Source organism: Cnephaeus nilssonii, assembly GCF_951640355.1.
Source record: "Cnephaeus nilssonii genome assembly, chromosome: 7".
Classification (NCBI taxonomy): domain Eukaryota; kingdom Metazoa; phylum Chordata; class Mammalia; order Chiroptera; family Vespertilionidae; genus Cnephaeus; species Cnephaeus nilssonii.
Genome location: NC_137078.1, coordinates 36,297,747 through 36,312,484, shown reverse-complemented (window position 1 = coordinate 36,312,484; position 14,738 = coordinate 36,297,747). Strand labels below are relative to the sequence as shown.

At 43.0% G+C, this 14,738-nt stretch overlaps 1 protein-coding gene across 8 annotated transcripts in view; it reads left to right on the top strand.

Annotated features, from left to right (window-relative positions):
* Window positions 1-10,727, top strand: part of LRRC8D (leucine rich repeat containing 8 VRAC subunit D) — a 117,974-nt gene extending 107,247 nt beyond the window's left edge. For all 8 annotated transcript variants that reach the window (XM_079776604.1, XM_079776601.1, XM_079776608.1 and 5 more), the window contains one exon: window positions 7,771-10,727. In XM_079776604.1, coding sequence (XP_079632730.1) covers window positions 7,773-10,349 — 2,577 coding nt within the window. In that variant the 5' untranslated portion in view covers window positions 7,771-7,772 and the 3' untranslated portion in view covers window positions 10,350-10,727. The remainder of the gene's footprint in view (window positions 1-7,770) is intronic.
* The last annotated feature ends 4,011 nt before the right edge of the window (window positions 10,728-14,738 follow it).

Genomic DNA, 14,738 nt, shown 5'->3' with positions numbered 1-14,738 from the left:
TCTCATATAATTTGCCTCATCCTGAAAAAACATGATTTTAATTGAAATATTTTTGAAAGAATTAATGAAATTGAACTCACAGTTTCATTGTCAACCATTTATTTCAGGATTACTTCTATGAACATAGTGTTACATGTTAGTTCAAAATTCAAGAAATTGGCCTACTCATCAGTTAAAGACTGATTAAGAGGGCTTGCTTTTCTCCTCAGAGATTCTTTTTCTGCCATCAGAATTCAGCAAAGATCTTGAGGGGGGCCTACTTTGTGTCAGAGCATGAACTGGGTGTTTTCAATACATGACCCTGTGAGGTGGGTATTGTCAAGATTTTATAGATGAGGCATGCATACCCAGTGAGGATAAGTAAAATGCTAAAAAAAATTTTCCAGAACCGGTTCAATATAATTATAACAACAAAGCATTTTAAAACATATTAAAACTTAACATGTAGTCTGGCATGAATATCTACAAGCCCTATCTACTTTCACTATCCTATTTCTGTTGAAAAGACAGTTTAAGCAGTAAAATAAAGATTAACATCTAGCTTTTAAATTTTAACAGCTTCATTTAGATAATGGATATACCATAAAAGTGTGTTTTTAGTATATTCATGGGGTTATCCAACCATCAGAGCATCTGATTTTGAACTTGGCTGTTAGTTATTGGTTTATTCCATTATTAATGGCCACACTTTCTGATAAGAAAACAGAATTATATATCATAAAAGAATTTAGATTCAATCTCTGATTTTCTGATTGATCCTTGTCCAGCCAAAGTCCAGTAACTTCCCCCTTTCGGGTCTAGTATAAAAAGCATCCTTGACTTCCTTGAAAAATGTTTGCTTACAAGAAAATTAAGCTGGTTTTCACATGTGCCATAGAATGTGAAATCCACTTCCTGGTAATGTAATTCTTTAAGTTCTTTGCAACAGACATATTGTAAAGGAGAACCCAAAGAATGTCTGCAGCTAATCCTACATAATAAAATGGTAATATGTAAATTACCATCACTCCGCTACGCCCACGATTGGGCCAGCAGGAGGCGCAGGGGGCGGGACTCAGGGTGGCCGGGGTAGCTGATTGGGCCAGCAGGACGCTGAGCTCGGCCACTGGCGCCGCGAGCTCAGCGTCTGTGCCATGGCTGCCAGAGGCTTTCGGAAGGCCTGGGGCACCGGCGGACAGCCGGCCAGGTCCCCCGCGATCAAAGGCCAAAGCGGGGGACCTGGCCGGCTGTCTGCTCCGGCGCAAGGCCTTTCGAAAGCCTCCGCAGCGCCGGAGGCTTTCGGAAGGCCTGGGGCACCCGCGGACAGCCAGCCCGCTGGTGCACCAGGTGCATGATTAAATCATGCACTGGGCCTCTAGTATATACTAAGTGTGCCTTCCTCGAGTTAACAAAATAAATGAAAAGATACCCTGATAACCATTTATAGTTATTCTGGGGCCTGACTCACTAAAGAGATCCAACCTTAAGAGACAGGATTTGGAAAGCTAAATACTGGTCTGCCCTCCCCTTGACTTTCGTGTCAGAAAGTCACTTGAAGATCATAATGTACTTAATATACTATAGTATATGGACCTATTTAATATACTTTGTACACGCATTCATACTAGTATACATTATATGAAAAGCAACTTTTATTTTCAAAGTACTACTGTGTCTTTAATTCAGCTGATGGTTGACACACCCCCTGGGAGGTAGGAAGTTTTTACCCAGCTTTTGATGAGTCAAATAGGATAACACATATTAATTGAAGCCCCTTATGAGAGATAAGTGCTTGTCAGTGGCTGACATTGTAGAAAAGTACTGGTTTCCTGCCTTAGGGCCCCCCGGCACTTCCTTAAGACTGCAGGTAGATCATCCATGCTTTAGTTTCTATCTATTGATCTACCCACAAAATGTGGTAGCTGTACAAGGACATACTACACTAATACAGTGGGTAAGGCTAGAACATCTGTTGGATGACTGTGTGATGGTGAGAAGGACTGGGAGATGAAAGGTTCTGTTAGCTCTCTCACTTAATTAGCTTAGGGAGGTCATTTAAGCTGTTTGTGCTACAGGCCTCCTCATACTATTGGGCAACCGTAATGCCTAATTCACTCAGTTTCTATAACACATAATTTCTTTCCTGACTCTATGCCTTGGCATTTGCCATTTTTTCTGCTAAAATTGCATTCCTTACTTTCCCCGTCACCCCATGAAGATTCCCCCTCCTTCAGGTGTCAGCTTAAAAAACCATCTCTCTGTGAAACCCTTCCAGTTACCAAATGCAGACATAGGTTTGCCCAGTCCTATGCCTCTCCTGTACTTTGTATTAACCAGGTCAGAGCGACTTTCTTAGCATGTTGGAATAGCACGCTTAACTGCTTTTCACCCCCCATTAGACTGGGGGGCTCGCTGAGGGCAAGGGCTAGGCTACATCATTTCTGTATTCCCCACCATGGCAACCAGCCCATGGTTTTCTTGAGTTCTGAGTGAATATCATGAAAGGTTGTCCTAGGGAAGGTGATGATTACATAACTTAATTCCTTTGTGTCCTCAAAGCTAAGCATTACAGTGAGAAGGTCAGTCCTTCCACAGCCAGCCCTTATCAACACAACAGCCATTGGATGACTGTGTGGTAGAGAAAAAGACTGGGAGACGAAAGATTCTGTTAGCTCTCTCACTTAATTAGCTCAGGAAGGTCATTTAAGCTGTTTGTGCCTCAGGTCTCCTCATACTTTGGGCAATGGTAATGCCTAGTTCGTTCAGTTATTGTGAGAATAAGTTGAGATATTTTATAGGAAAGTAATTTGCAAACTTAAAGCACTGCTAACATGACAAGTAAAAGAAGAGACGCAGTATAATCTGGTAGAAAGAACATGTTGTTTGGCCTTAAATGAGATTTTAAGTCCAGACTCCACCACTAATTATTTGACTTCCACAACCTAACTCCTGCGAGCCTATTTCTTTATCTGTCAAGGGAAAGTAATAACGCTTTGGCAGCTTCAAGTAATGTTGTGAAGGTCAGGTGGAATTCAGGCAGAGTTCCACTTGCGTCCCACCTGAATATATTCACCTGTTAGCAGCCGGAGCTTTTGTACCTTGTACACGCATACCTCCGCACCTCTTTTCTGTGACAGCTTCAGTTCCTTGTCCTCCAGAGAGAGCGGGCCTCTTCTCTCGGGCTGGAGGGATAGACAGCAACGGGGAGGCCGCCAGAGGAAGAGCACAGGCTCCCTGACCTGTGACCCCAGCCAGCCTGGGTGTACCTTGGGATGGGGGTGAGGCAAAGCCTCAGTCTGATGTCACAGCACATTTCTAGGGCAGCTGTTTCTGCTGCAGCTTCTTTTATTATATATTTTTTGAAATAATATTGGAGTTAAAGCATACATACTAAAAAAAAAAAAAAGGCACATAGCCTAAGTGTACAGATGGCATTTTATAAAATGAACACACCCATGTGCATGTAACCAGATCATTGAGTCTCATTGGTGCCCAATATTCCATTTTGTGAATATTCCACATTTTATTTTCTGTTCTACTGTTGATGGGCATTTGGATAGCTTCCAGTTTAGGGCTGTAGCAAATGGTGTTACTGGGAATGCTTTTTACATGTCTTTTGATTAGTATATGTATTTCTCATGGGTCTGTACTTAGCAGAAGAACTGCAGGGTCATAGAGTATGCATATGTGCAGTTTTAGTAGATACTGACCCCAAAGTTTCCCAATATGTTGACACCAGTTCAAACTCCCACCAGCAATGTTTAAGAGTTCTGATTGCTCCACAGCCTGGCCAGCACTTGGTATTATCTGTCCTTTTAATTTTAGGAGTTCTGGTGGATTTTATAATATTGTGTGGCGTTTTGGAAATAGGACCATTCCCTCAGCCCCAAAACCTAAAACTAACCTTTAATACATTCATTTTCAGCAATACAGAATGCACAAAAGCAGGGGATTATATCAGATGTGAAGGTCCTTTTACAGTGGTTGGTACATAGAAGGAAGATGATAAATGATAGCTGCTTTCATCATCATCATCATCACCATCATCACCATCACTAAACGCCCTCTCTGTTTTCCAGGGGAGAGTAGGGCATGGTGTATACAAAGGCAAATAAGACGTAGTGTCTGCTCCCAGGGGCTCCAGATCTCATTGAGGAGACCAACATTGGAACAGGTTATTATTACATAGGACGATAGGAGCTTGGAGAAGGAGGCAGTGCTTGAGGTGGAACTTGAAGAATAAGTAAGAGTTGGGCAGAAAGAAAAAAGGGATTGGGCTGGAGGAGATGGCAGGGGCACGTACCCTTGGTTTGGTGGGGAGTGCAGAGTAGACAGCGTGCTGGAAGAAGGGCCCCCCAAGGCCATGGTCTTCAGAAGCTGGGCTCTGTTGTTCCGGCTCTTGACACCTTTGGGATGTGGGGGGCTGAGCTGGCAACTGTTGGGGGTTTGGTGTGAAGTTACGTTACTCTACTACTGTGTTCTCTGCCCCCGTCTTTTACCTCTTTCTTCTTCCTCCGCTCTCTCCTGGAAACAAAGCCTGTCCCGAATATGAAGTGTTTGAAAACCACCATCAGAGCTTTGACAGCTGTACAGTGTCACTGGTTACAGGGGCCCCGCATTTTCTCTGCTGTGGGGTTCTTTAGGTATTTGTTTGTATTCTGAGGCCTCGCTTGGAGTTTTTATTCTTGTGTGGGCCCAGATTGCTTTGTGGTGGCAATGAAGTTTAAGAAAATGCTCTTCTGCCCAATGCCCTCTGGAAATAGTTAATAAATGTTCTTGAGGGATGTTGATAATGATGATGATAATGCTGAATATGATGGCCAGGAGTTCATACATTCTTTCATCGATTGTGTCAGGCATTGCTACTTAGCAATAAAGGAGAGGAACAAGGTCCCTGTCCTCATTGAATTTGTAATCTAGTGGGGGTCAGACAGGTACACAGTTGGTTCTACCACAGAGTGATAAGGGCTGTGATGGGTGGCGGTGCAGAGAAGCACCTCACCCAGACAAGGGGTCAGGGAGGGCTCCTGGGAAAAGCGGCAGAAACTTGATAACCTCATAGAGGAGAGTGGGGAGGGAGTGTTCCAGGTAGAGGACACAATGTGTAGGAAGAATGGCTGGTTGGAGAAACTGGAAGAAGTTATCAGCCTAGAGCAGGGAGTCTGGAGAGGAGAGGGGTTTTCACCGAAGGACCAGCAGCAGGTGATAGGTGGGTTGAAGGAGATCAAGGCTGGAGGCAAAGAAAGCAGTTATAATAATGAAGGCTTAATAGATAAGTAACCGACATTCTCAGTACAGTGACTTTGAAAATTCTCTGCTCCCTCAGCCTCCAACCCAAACATCCTGGCTTCTCTAGAGCCCAGTACAGCTATTAGAAAAGTGAAGAAAAAAATCCCATTAGAAAGAAATATGTACTCCCCAAAATCTATTTTTTCCAGCATCCATATTGACGGACCTTTAAAACTGTGGTTCCTGGTGGGACCATATGAAGTTTCTTTTTTGCAAGGAATACACCTGTGTGGGGTGTGTTCTCCAATTTCTGTACACGAAGCAAGGATCATTCTGTAACCTCTGGCTGGGTGCTGTGTTGTACTTCTAGATAAGGACTACAGAGCTCACATGGCACATGGTGGAACTGTTCCTCATTTAAATTGGCCCACCGTGCATTCTAATAGCCTTGCTTCCTGCTTAAATTCCCGACCCACTCATAAGCAAGGTTCCTGTGGGGATGTTATCTGCCACTTACTCTACTGAGGTACACGTATTTCTTTTTCTTTGTCCCTCCTCTATAGTAATTTCTTACAAAGACTGGGTGCCAGGCATTTCACACATAAGCCCTGAAGTCTGGAAATGTGTTTTTCAGAAAATATAAGTACAACTCAGTAGTTGAGATGTGTTTAGAGTTCTTTCACTTAAACAATAACTTATCATATCAGAATTGCTGTTATAATGAAAAAGATATTTGTTGTCTTTTATTAAGAAATACTATGCACCTGCTCTGTAAAGTACTAGTTGTGTGGGAAAGTTTCAGAGAAAATAAGACATAATATAAAATAAAACAAGCAGAATAAAAGTGGTAATGCCACCAGTCGACCGACATTTTGTCATTCCAGGAGAGACACCAGTAATCAATCATAATACTGCTTCCCACTGAAGCAAGCGTCAGCCTCAGAATTCTTTTCTACACGGCACTTGGGGCAACTTTTACATGCATAGATAAAAATCCTTCTTCCGTCCTTTATTAAGAAAATAAGTGCATTCCCAGAACCTTGGGTACTCTCCTTGCTTTTTAGCTTTTTGTTTTATATTAGTTATGTAAATCCTTTTTTATATGATTATTGGAACCTAAGAACTTCCTGAGAAAGCAGAATGGGATAATGTTGTTTTTCAAGAAGTTGAAATTTTTAAATTCAAGAAGATATAATTTGTTTTCCATCCATGCGTACAGAAGCCCAGTCCCATTACTTGTCACTATAAGCATTACATTTTTCTTGGTTACTTCCAGAAAGATTGTCCTTGTACCATATTATCTGTATAACCATTTTCAGGACTGTAATGCTGGCAGCTGTTAGTAAATGGCACCCACATTTTTTAGTGTCCTGGCACCATAATTCTCTTCATTACGGCTGGGGTCATCAGCTTTTGCAGAGTTTAAAGGTCTTATTAGTCCTGACTTAGTGCCATCGCTGATCATTCCATGCCCACCTGTGTCTTTGGCCCTCTTCTCATTCCACATGTATTCCATTGGTGCTACAACAAGGGCCAGAGTTTCAGCTGCATATATTGATAAATCTCAAGTATCTAGACCAGTGATGGCGAACCTATGACACGCGTGTCAGCACTGACACGCGTAGCCATTTCTGATGACATGCGACCGCCTCAGCGGCCGCATGCCGAGGATGAAACATTTGCTGCTCCTGAGGATGAAACATTTGCGAAATAATGTTTTTTCCTCAAAGTGACACACTACCCGAGTTATGCTCAGTTTTTTAACGAAGTTTGACACACCAAGCTCAAAAGGTTGCCCATCACTGATCTAGACTAAGACTCCTCTTACACTCTAATTTCAGCCATCTGTGGGACATTTCCACCAGGGTGGTAAGAGCTAATGTAAAGAGCTAACAAATACTTGTGACCAGAGGTTGTACTAAGAGCTTTGCAATCATGTCTTAATTTAAGCTTTCCAGCAACTCTTGGCAGTTATCATCCCCTTGTTACAGATGAAAAATATAAGGCTTGGAGAATCACACCATTTGTAAGTGGTAGGTCTGGGACTGGTCCACAGGCTATCCAGAGTTTAATGGTATATACAGACTCTTCATTTTGGCTTGTACCGTAGAAATCATCCCACCCCTCTACCTAAGAACTTCAGTCTCAACCTTAAATCAGTCCAGTCCACAACAGATGCCATCCTGTTCTCATATCCTTCTTCAAGGTTCAGTAAGTTACAGGTCTTCCAATTCTGTCTCCTAAATAAATAGCTCTCCAATTTCTACCCGCTGCTTTCTACTCTAACTACCATAGACCTTGTGCAGACTATCATTATTTCTTACCTAGAAGGCAGTTTACTCCCCCCCCCCCTTTTTTTTTATCCTTGTGGGCTAGGAGAAAAGAACTAGTACAACAAACCACAATTTTTCTCAATGATCTTCCTTTTAAGTTCATTTTCTACCATACCTGTCTTGGATAAAAGGATAAGAAAACTTAGTGTGGAGCAAGTGAAAGGTTTTTCTCACTTAATGCTTTCACATGCATCTCTATAATCATGCCTTTTGTTTGCTTGTTCTCTAGGAATGTTTACCCTTGCGGAAGTTGCTTCGCTTAATGACATTCAGCCAACTTACCGAATCCTGAAACCATGGTGGGACGTGTTTATGGATTACCTGGCTGTCGTTATGCTGATGGTAGCCATCTTTGCAGGAACCATGCAACTTACCAAAGATCAGGTGGTCTGCTTGCCAGTATTGCCATCTCCTGTAAATTCAAAGGCACAGACACCACCAGGAAATGTCGACGTTACCACCAATATCCCGAAGATGGAAGCAACCACTGACCAAGACCAACATGAGCGGGTGACAAGTGACATTTCCTTTGACACATCTCCTGTGACACCTGACATACCTCTCAGAGCCAGATATCCTCACCCAGATCCCACCGTTCCAAATCAGGAGGCAAAGAAAGAGAAGAGAGATCCAACCGGCCGGAAAACAAACTTGGATTTCCAGCAATATGTATTTATTAATCAAATGTGTTACCATCTGGCCCTTCCGTGGTATTCTAAGTACTTTCCATACCTTGCTCTTATACATACTATTATTCTCATGGTCAGTAGCAACTTTTGGTTCAAATATCCCAAAACATGCTCGAAAGTAGAACATTTTGTTTCAATATTAGGAAAGTGCTTTGAATCTCCTTGGACTACAAAAGCGTTGTCCGAGACAGCGTGTGAAGACTCGGAGGAAAACAAGCAGAGAATAACAGGTGCCCAGACTCTACCAAAGCATGTGTCCACCAGCAGTGATGAAGGGAGTCCCAGCGCCAGTACCCCGATGATCAACAAAACTGGCTTCAAATTTTCGGCCGAGAAGCCCGTGATTGAAGTCCCTAGCATGACCATCCTGGATAAAAAAGACGGAGAACAGGCCAAGGCCCTGTTTGAGAAAGTGAGGAAGTTCCGTGCCCATGTGGAAGACAGTGACTTGATCTATAAACTCTATGTGGTCCAAACAGTTATCAAAACTGCCAAGTTCATTTTTATCCTCTGCTATACAGCAAACTTCGTCAATGCTATCAGCTTTGAACACGTCTGCAAGCCGAAAGTTGAGCACCTGACCGGTTATGAGGTTTTTGAGTGCACCCACAACATGGCTTATATGCTGAAAAAGCTTCTCATCAGTTACATATCCATTATTTGTGTGTACGGTTTTATCTGCCTCTACACTCTCTTCTGGTTATTCAGGATACCTTTGAAAGAATATTCTTTTGAAAAAGTCCGAGAAGAGAGCAGTTTCAGCGACATTCCAGATGTCAAAAACGATTTCGCGTTCCTTCTGCACATGGTAGACCAGTACGACCAGCTGTATTCCAAGCGTTTCGGTGTGTTCTTGTCAGAAGTCAGTGAAAATAAACTTAGGGAAATTAGTTTGAACCACGAGTGGACATTTGAAAAACTCAGGCAGCATGTGTCACGCAACGCCCAGGACAAGCAGGAGCTGCATCTGTTTATGCTGTCGGGCGTGCCCGATGCGGTCTTTGACCTCACAGACCTGGATGTGCTCAAACTTGAACTGATTCCAGAAGCTAAAATTCCTGCTAAGATTTCTCAAATGACTAATCTCCAAGAACTTCACCTCTGCCACTGCCCTGCGAAAGTGGAACAGACTGCGTTTAGCTTTCTCCGAGATCACTTGAGATGCCTTCACGTGAAGTTCACCGATGTGGCTGAAATTCCTGCCTGGGTCTATTTGCTCAAAAACCTTCGAGAGTTGTACTTGATAGGCAATTTGAACTCTGAAAACAATAAGATGATAGGACTTGAATCTCTCCGAGAGTTGCGGCACCTTAAGATTCTCAACGTGAAGAGCAACTTGACCAAAGTTCCCTCCAACATCACAGATGTGGCCCCACATCTTACAAAGTTAGTCATTCATAATGACGGCACTAAACTCTTGGTACTGAACAGCCTTAAGAAAATGATGAATGTCGCCGAGCTCGAGCTCCAGAACTGTGAGCTAGAGAGAATCCCACATGCAATTTTCAGCCTTTCTAATTTACAGGAACTGGATTTAAAATCAAACAACATACGCACAATTGAGGAAATCATCAGTTTCCAGCATCTAAAACGACTGACTTGTTTGAAATTATGGCATAATAAAATTGTTACCATTCCTCCCTCCATTACCCATGTCAAAAACTTGGAGTCACTTTATTTCTCCAACAACAAGCTCGAATCCTTACCAGTGGCAGTGTTTAGTTTACAGAAACTCAGATGCTTAGATGTAAGCTACAACAACATTTCAATGATTCCAATAGAAATAGGATTGCTTCAGAACCTGCAGCATTTGCATATCACTGGGAACAAAGTGGACCTCCTGCCAAAACAATTGTTTAAATGCGTGAAGTTGAGGACTTTGAATCTGGGGCAAAACTGCATCTCCTCCCTCCCAGACAAAATTGGTCAACTCTCCCAGCTCACCCAGCTGGAGCTGAAGGGCAACTGCTTGGACCGCCTGCCAGCCCAGCTGGGCCAGTGTCGCCTGCTCAAGAAAAGCGGGCTTGTTGTGGAAGATCACCTTTTTGACACCCTGCCACTCGAAGTCAAAGAAGCATTGAATCAAGACACAAATGTTCCCTTTGCAAATGGGATTTAAACTGAGATAATACGTGCACATCCATGTGCAGGAACAACTTCCTAGATTGCAAATGCTCACGTACAAGTTATTGCAAAATAATGCGTTTTAGGAGTAGACACATCTTTAAAAATAAAACACAGAGAGGATGCATAGAAGGCTGATAGAAGACATAACTGAATGTTCAATGTTTGTAGTGTTTTAAGTCATTCATTTCCAAATCTTTCCTTTTTTTTTTTTTTTTTCTTTTGGGGAAAGGGAAGCAAAAAGTATAATCACTAATCTTGGTTTCTTTTTAAATTGTTTGTAACTTGGATGCTGCCGCTACTGAATGTTTACAAATTGCTTGCCTGCTAAAGTAAATGATTAAATTGACATTTTCTTACTATATCACCTTTATTGAGGTGTCTTGATTTACTTTGCTTTAACTCAGACCACTAAAGACATATCAGGTCCAAGCTTTTAAATATAGATTTGCTGAAATATTGATTCCTTTCCTGTTTTAATTTAAAGCACCTCAAATAAGCACTTCTTAAAATATTTGGCTGGTACAACTGTTTCTCAGAATCCCATTTTATAGATTTTACACTCTCAAAAGTCTAGCATACAGTAAAGGTGTGTAGCTTTGTTTATTTTTAAAGACTAAATAATGGCAAAAAATAATAGAAAATAGCATTCCTCTTAGTAATAGCTGTTTTCCCATAGCCTGGAGTTATGATTATATGGTGCATTTTTCTACCAATAAAATAGGGTTATCAATAAATAGAAAATGTTTTTAAAAAATAAATTTGTCTGATTACAACCAACATAGAATTTTTAATGGCTTAATGATTAACAACCTTCCACTGTCTATCACCTTTTGGAAGATAACACAGAATCAAAGTCAGTCTCATTTAATTTTTTTCCCTGTGTTCGCTGTTGGGGATGGGCGGGAAGGACTTGTACTTCATTGGGTTGGAAAACTCCTAACTTTCCATATTCATTTTAGTGACAGGCTGTATTTCCTGTGTTTGTCTGCAAGCAGGAGGGGTCAGACCCCGGGGAAATGCTGGCACAATGTCCATTTTAATTTATAGCTTTCCTTCTTTAACTTACAAAGTGTCTAAATCCATTTCGGAAAATCAAAAACTTCCCTGCCACCTGTTTAGGTCTTGGTTGGCAAGCATTTCATAGGCCTTTCTGGAGGAGTGTTTTTCCAAGAGATAAGTGTCTGGCACTCTGGATGGCAAAGTAGTATCCTCTCTACATAAGACTCGAGTCACTTAATGAAACACTGGGCATTCTCTTGTCACACCTTACGATGGCTTGAAGGATGTTGCAGGGAATATGAAAAGATGGACTCACAACCCTGCTTTTCTCCCGAAGAACTGAACTCTGGGGCTACCGGCCTGTTGCAAGTGGTGGTGAACCTTTCCCTGCTGTACAGCTTGTAAGTACTTGGAGAAGTATCCTCCCCAGTGGAAAAGCCTGTGGCCGCTGTGGCTCAATGAGGAACTGATCCAGCATCCTAACCACTCCCTCTCCTGAAAGACTGGAGATAGAGGGAAAGATTCCAAAAGTCCACGTTTAGACAGAAGGCAATGGTAAATGTGGGGGAGGAACAAATTCTCTCCTGTGTGTATACCTTTTCTCTCAGCATTCATTAATATAATCACAAGTATTGATTATGCGCCTACTCTGTGCCTAGCCAGTTCAAGGAACTGGGGATTCGGTGCACATAATACAAAATGATTGACTATGATTGTAGCACAGAAGGTTTATAGAATCTGCATGAATGAATAACAGCTGGGATGGGGGCAAAGTTAGTTAAAGAGCGGCTTCAGGGAAGTTTCGCGCTTACAAACTCTGCTGTAAACACTCCTGGCCATGGCCCTCCCACAGCCGTACCGGGCACTGTTCGCCCTGCTTGCTAATGCCAGCACCGGAAATGGGTACAGCACTTTCCGAAGGATGTCACACTGTCTGGCTTGTGAGATCACGAGGCCAGAGCTTACGATCCTGGCTTTACAGACTAGGAGGCTTGTCTTCCTTTCTTAAAACCAGAGCATGTGGTACTTGAAGGGTACCAGTGGCAGGTACCTGCTTGCTTGCCTGGCTTTTCCGAGGGGAGAACCGTAGGAGCCGGAGACCGTGCCACACTCCCAACACTTGGCCACCGCCAGCTGCCTGTAGGCACCTGTTTTTTAATCAGTACTTGGGGTGCAGCCGCTTAGAACGGGTTGGTGTTACATGCCTCCAAACAATATCAAGGGGTACCTTTTCTCATACCAAGACTTCTGTGCACCTTATCAGCCCCTAATGATTTCCTTGAACTCTGAAGAGTTCACGGTCAATTGATTTAAATGCCGCATTCCTTGCCACTATTTGCAAGTAGCAATATTCTAAAAGCAGTTTCCTAGGGAATGCTGATTCATCTAACAGACTTTAAATGTGCTACATCTTGGGAGTTTCAGCAGAACAGCAGATTAAATTAGGAGCCCAAATATACTGTCCACCCAGGTATCTTCACAAGTTCGTGTTGGCACGGCACGCACCAGACATGGGGGAGACACAGAATGTACACGTTTTGGCTAACTAGTGTTTTTTATATCTTTTTTTTCAAAGGCCCTTGAGCTTCCTCTGAAGAAAATTATTTTCTGGTTTACTTTTCCTGTTTGACTTTCTTCCCTCAGCATTCAATTGGCTCAACAGGGAGTATTTTTTGAACCTAAGCTGAAAGTATTACAGGGACCACATTCTCTGTAGTGGCAATTTAATAACAGGTAGAAAGAGTTCGTTCTCTCTAAGTCCTGGCCTGCAAGTCTTGACCATTTGACCACTTTCTCTGACTGCCTCCCCTGGACTCTGTTTTGACCAGCAGCTAAACTCCCAAGTTGCTGATGGCAGCAGACTCCCAAGTGCCCTTGAGACCGACGCCCTGCGGTTGTTCCCTTTCACCTTGCTGAATAAAAGCCAGGGTGCTGTCCTCTCCCTGAGATTGCTGGCAGCACTTGCGTCAGTAATTCATTCCAATAAAATGGTCCCTTTATCAACTGAATCTCCAAACAAAGGCTGTACTAACAAAAAGCCCCTTTCATGAAAAGAAAAAGGAGGGTAAAAAAAAAAAAAGAAAAGAAAGAAACCCTGGAAAACAGTTTTTAAATGTCCTCTAACTTGTGACTGCGACACAAAGAGGTGGCCCCTTTGTGGCCCGGGTGGGCCTGGCCAGCTGTGGCTCTCCTAGGGCACCGGCACCAGGTGTTCAGAGTGGTGTCTGCCGCAGGGGAGGGGGCAGAACAGCAGGCCACAAACCCTTGCCTCCAGTCAGGCCTGGCCTGGCCACAGTCACGCTGCCAGCAGGGGGAAAAGCCCCTTAGCTCACAAATCTAAAAGGTCCAAAGTAGAGTATTTTTCCTGTCTTCATCCTTCTGACCCTGAAAATACAACGTATAAATGGTCACAGGCAAGCATCGTCTTGTGGAAATGCACACGATTTTTTGCTTAGTCAATCCTTCAGGTTTGGTATGGGTTTTTTAATCCTTGCCCGAGGATATGTTTTTGGGTTTTGTGGGGGTTTTTCATTTTGTTTTTCTTATTGATCTTAGAAGCAGAAAGAGAGAGAGAGAGAGGGAGAGAAACATTGCTGTGAGAGAATGATCCATTGCCTCCCATATATACCCCAACCAGGGATAGAACCTGCAATCTGGATATGTGCCCTGACCAGGAGTCAAACCCTGTTGGTGTATGGGATGCCACTCTAACCAACTGAGCCACCCGGCCAGGTAGTCCTACAGGTTTTGTCTCTCTATCTGCTATCCTCCCCTCCTGCTGTGGGGCCCCTGATGGTTCCAAGTGCCTGCTGTCTCTATATCTGTCCTTTCTTTAAGATTCCAGGCTCTGGAGCCAGTGTCTGGATATGAATCCTGCCTCTGCCTCAGCTGTATGACCAAAGCAAGCTACTTCTCCAAGCCTCAGTTTCATCTGTAAATGGCCATAATAATAGTGTCTACCTATGGCATGTTTTGTGAAGATTGAATGAGGTGATTTAGTTCAGGTACTGTGCCTGGCAGATAGTAAGTACTCAACAACATTCTGCTGTAATTTTTTTTTTTTTTACCCTTGACTGTGACAAAGTGTTAGCCTGGCCTCATGTGCACTCTCTCATTCCTTGGCCATGGCATTTTCAGTGGACACTTAGGAGCACAGAATAAAATGTGTATAAAATAAACCATTACTTGGGGTTAGACGTAGCCATGTGACTGAATTCTGGCCAAAAGAGTGGGAATAGAAGTGGAATGTGCAATTTCTGGATCAGGGCCTTAAAGGTAAGGGCATGCTGTCCCCTGCCTCGTTCCTGCTGGTCAAACTGCAGAGAAAGAAATGAATCCAGTGCAGACCGGGCATGGCCCAGCAGCAGAACAGAAGCAGCCC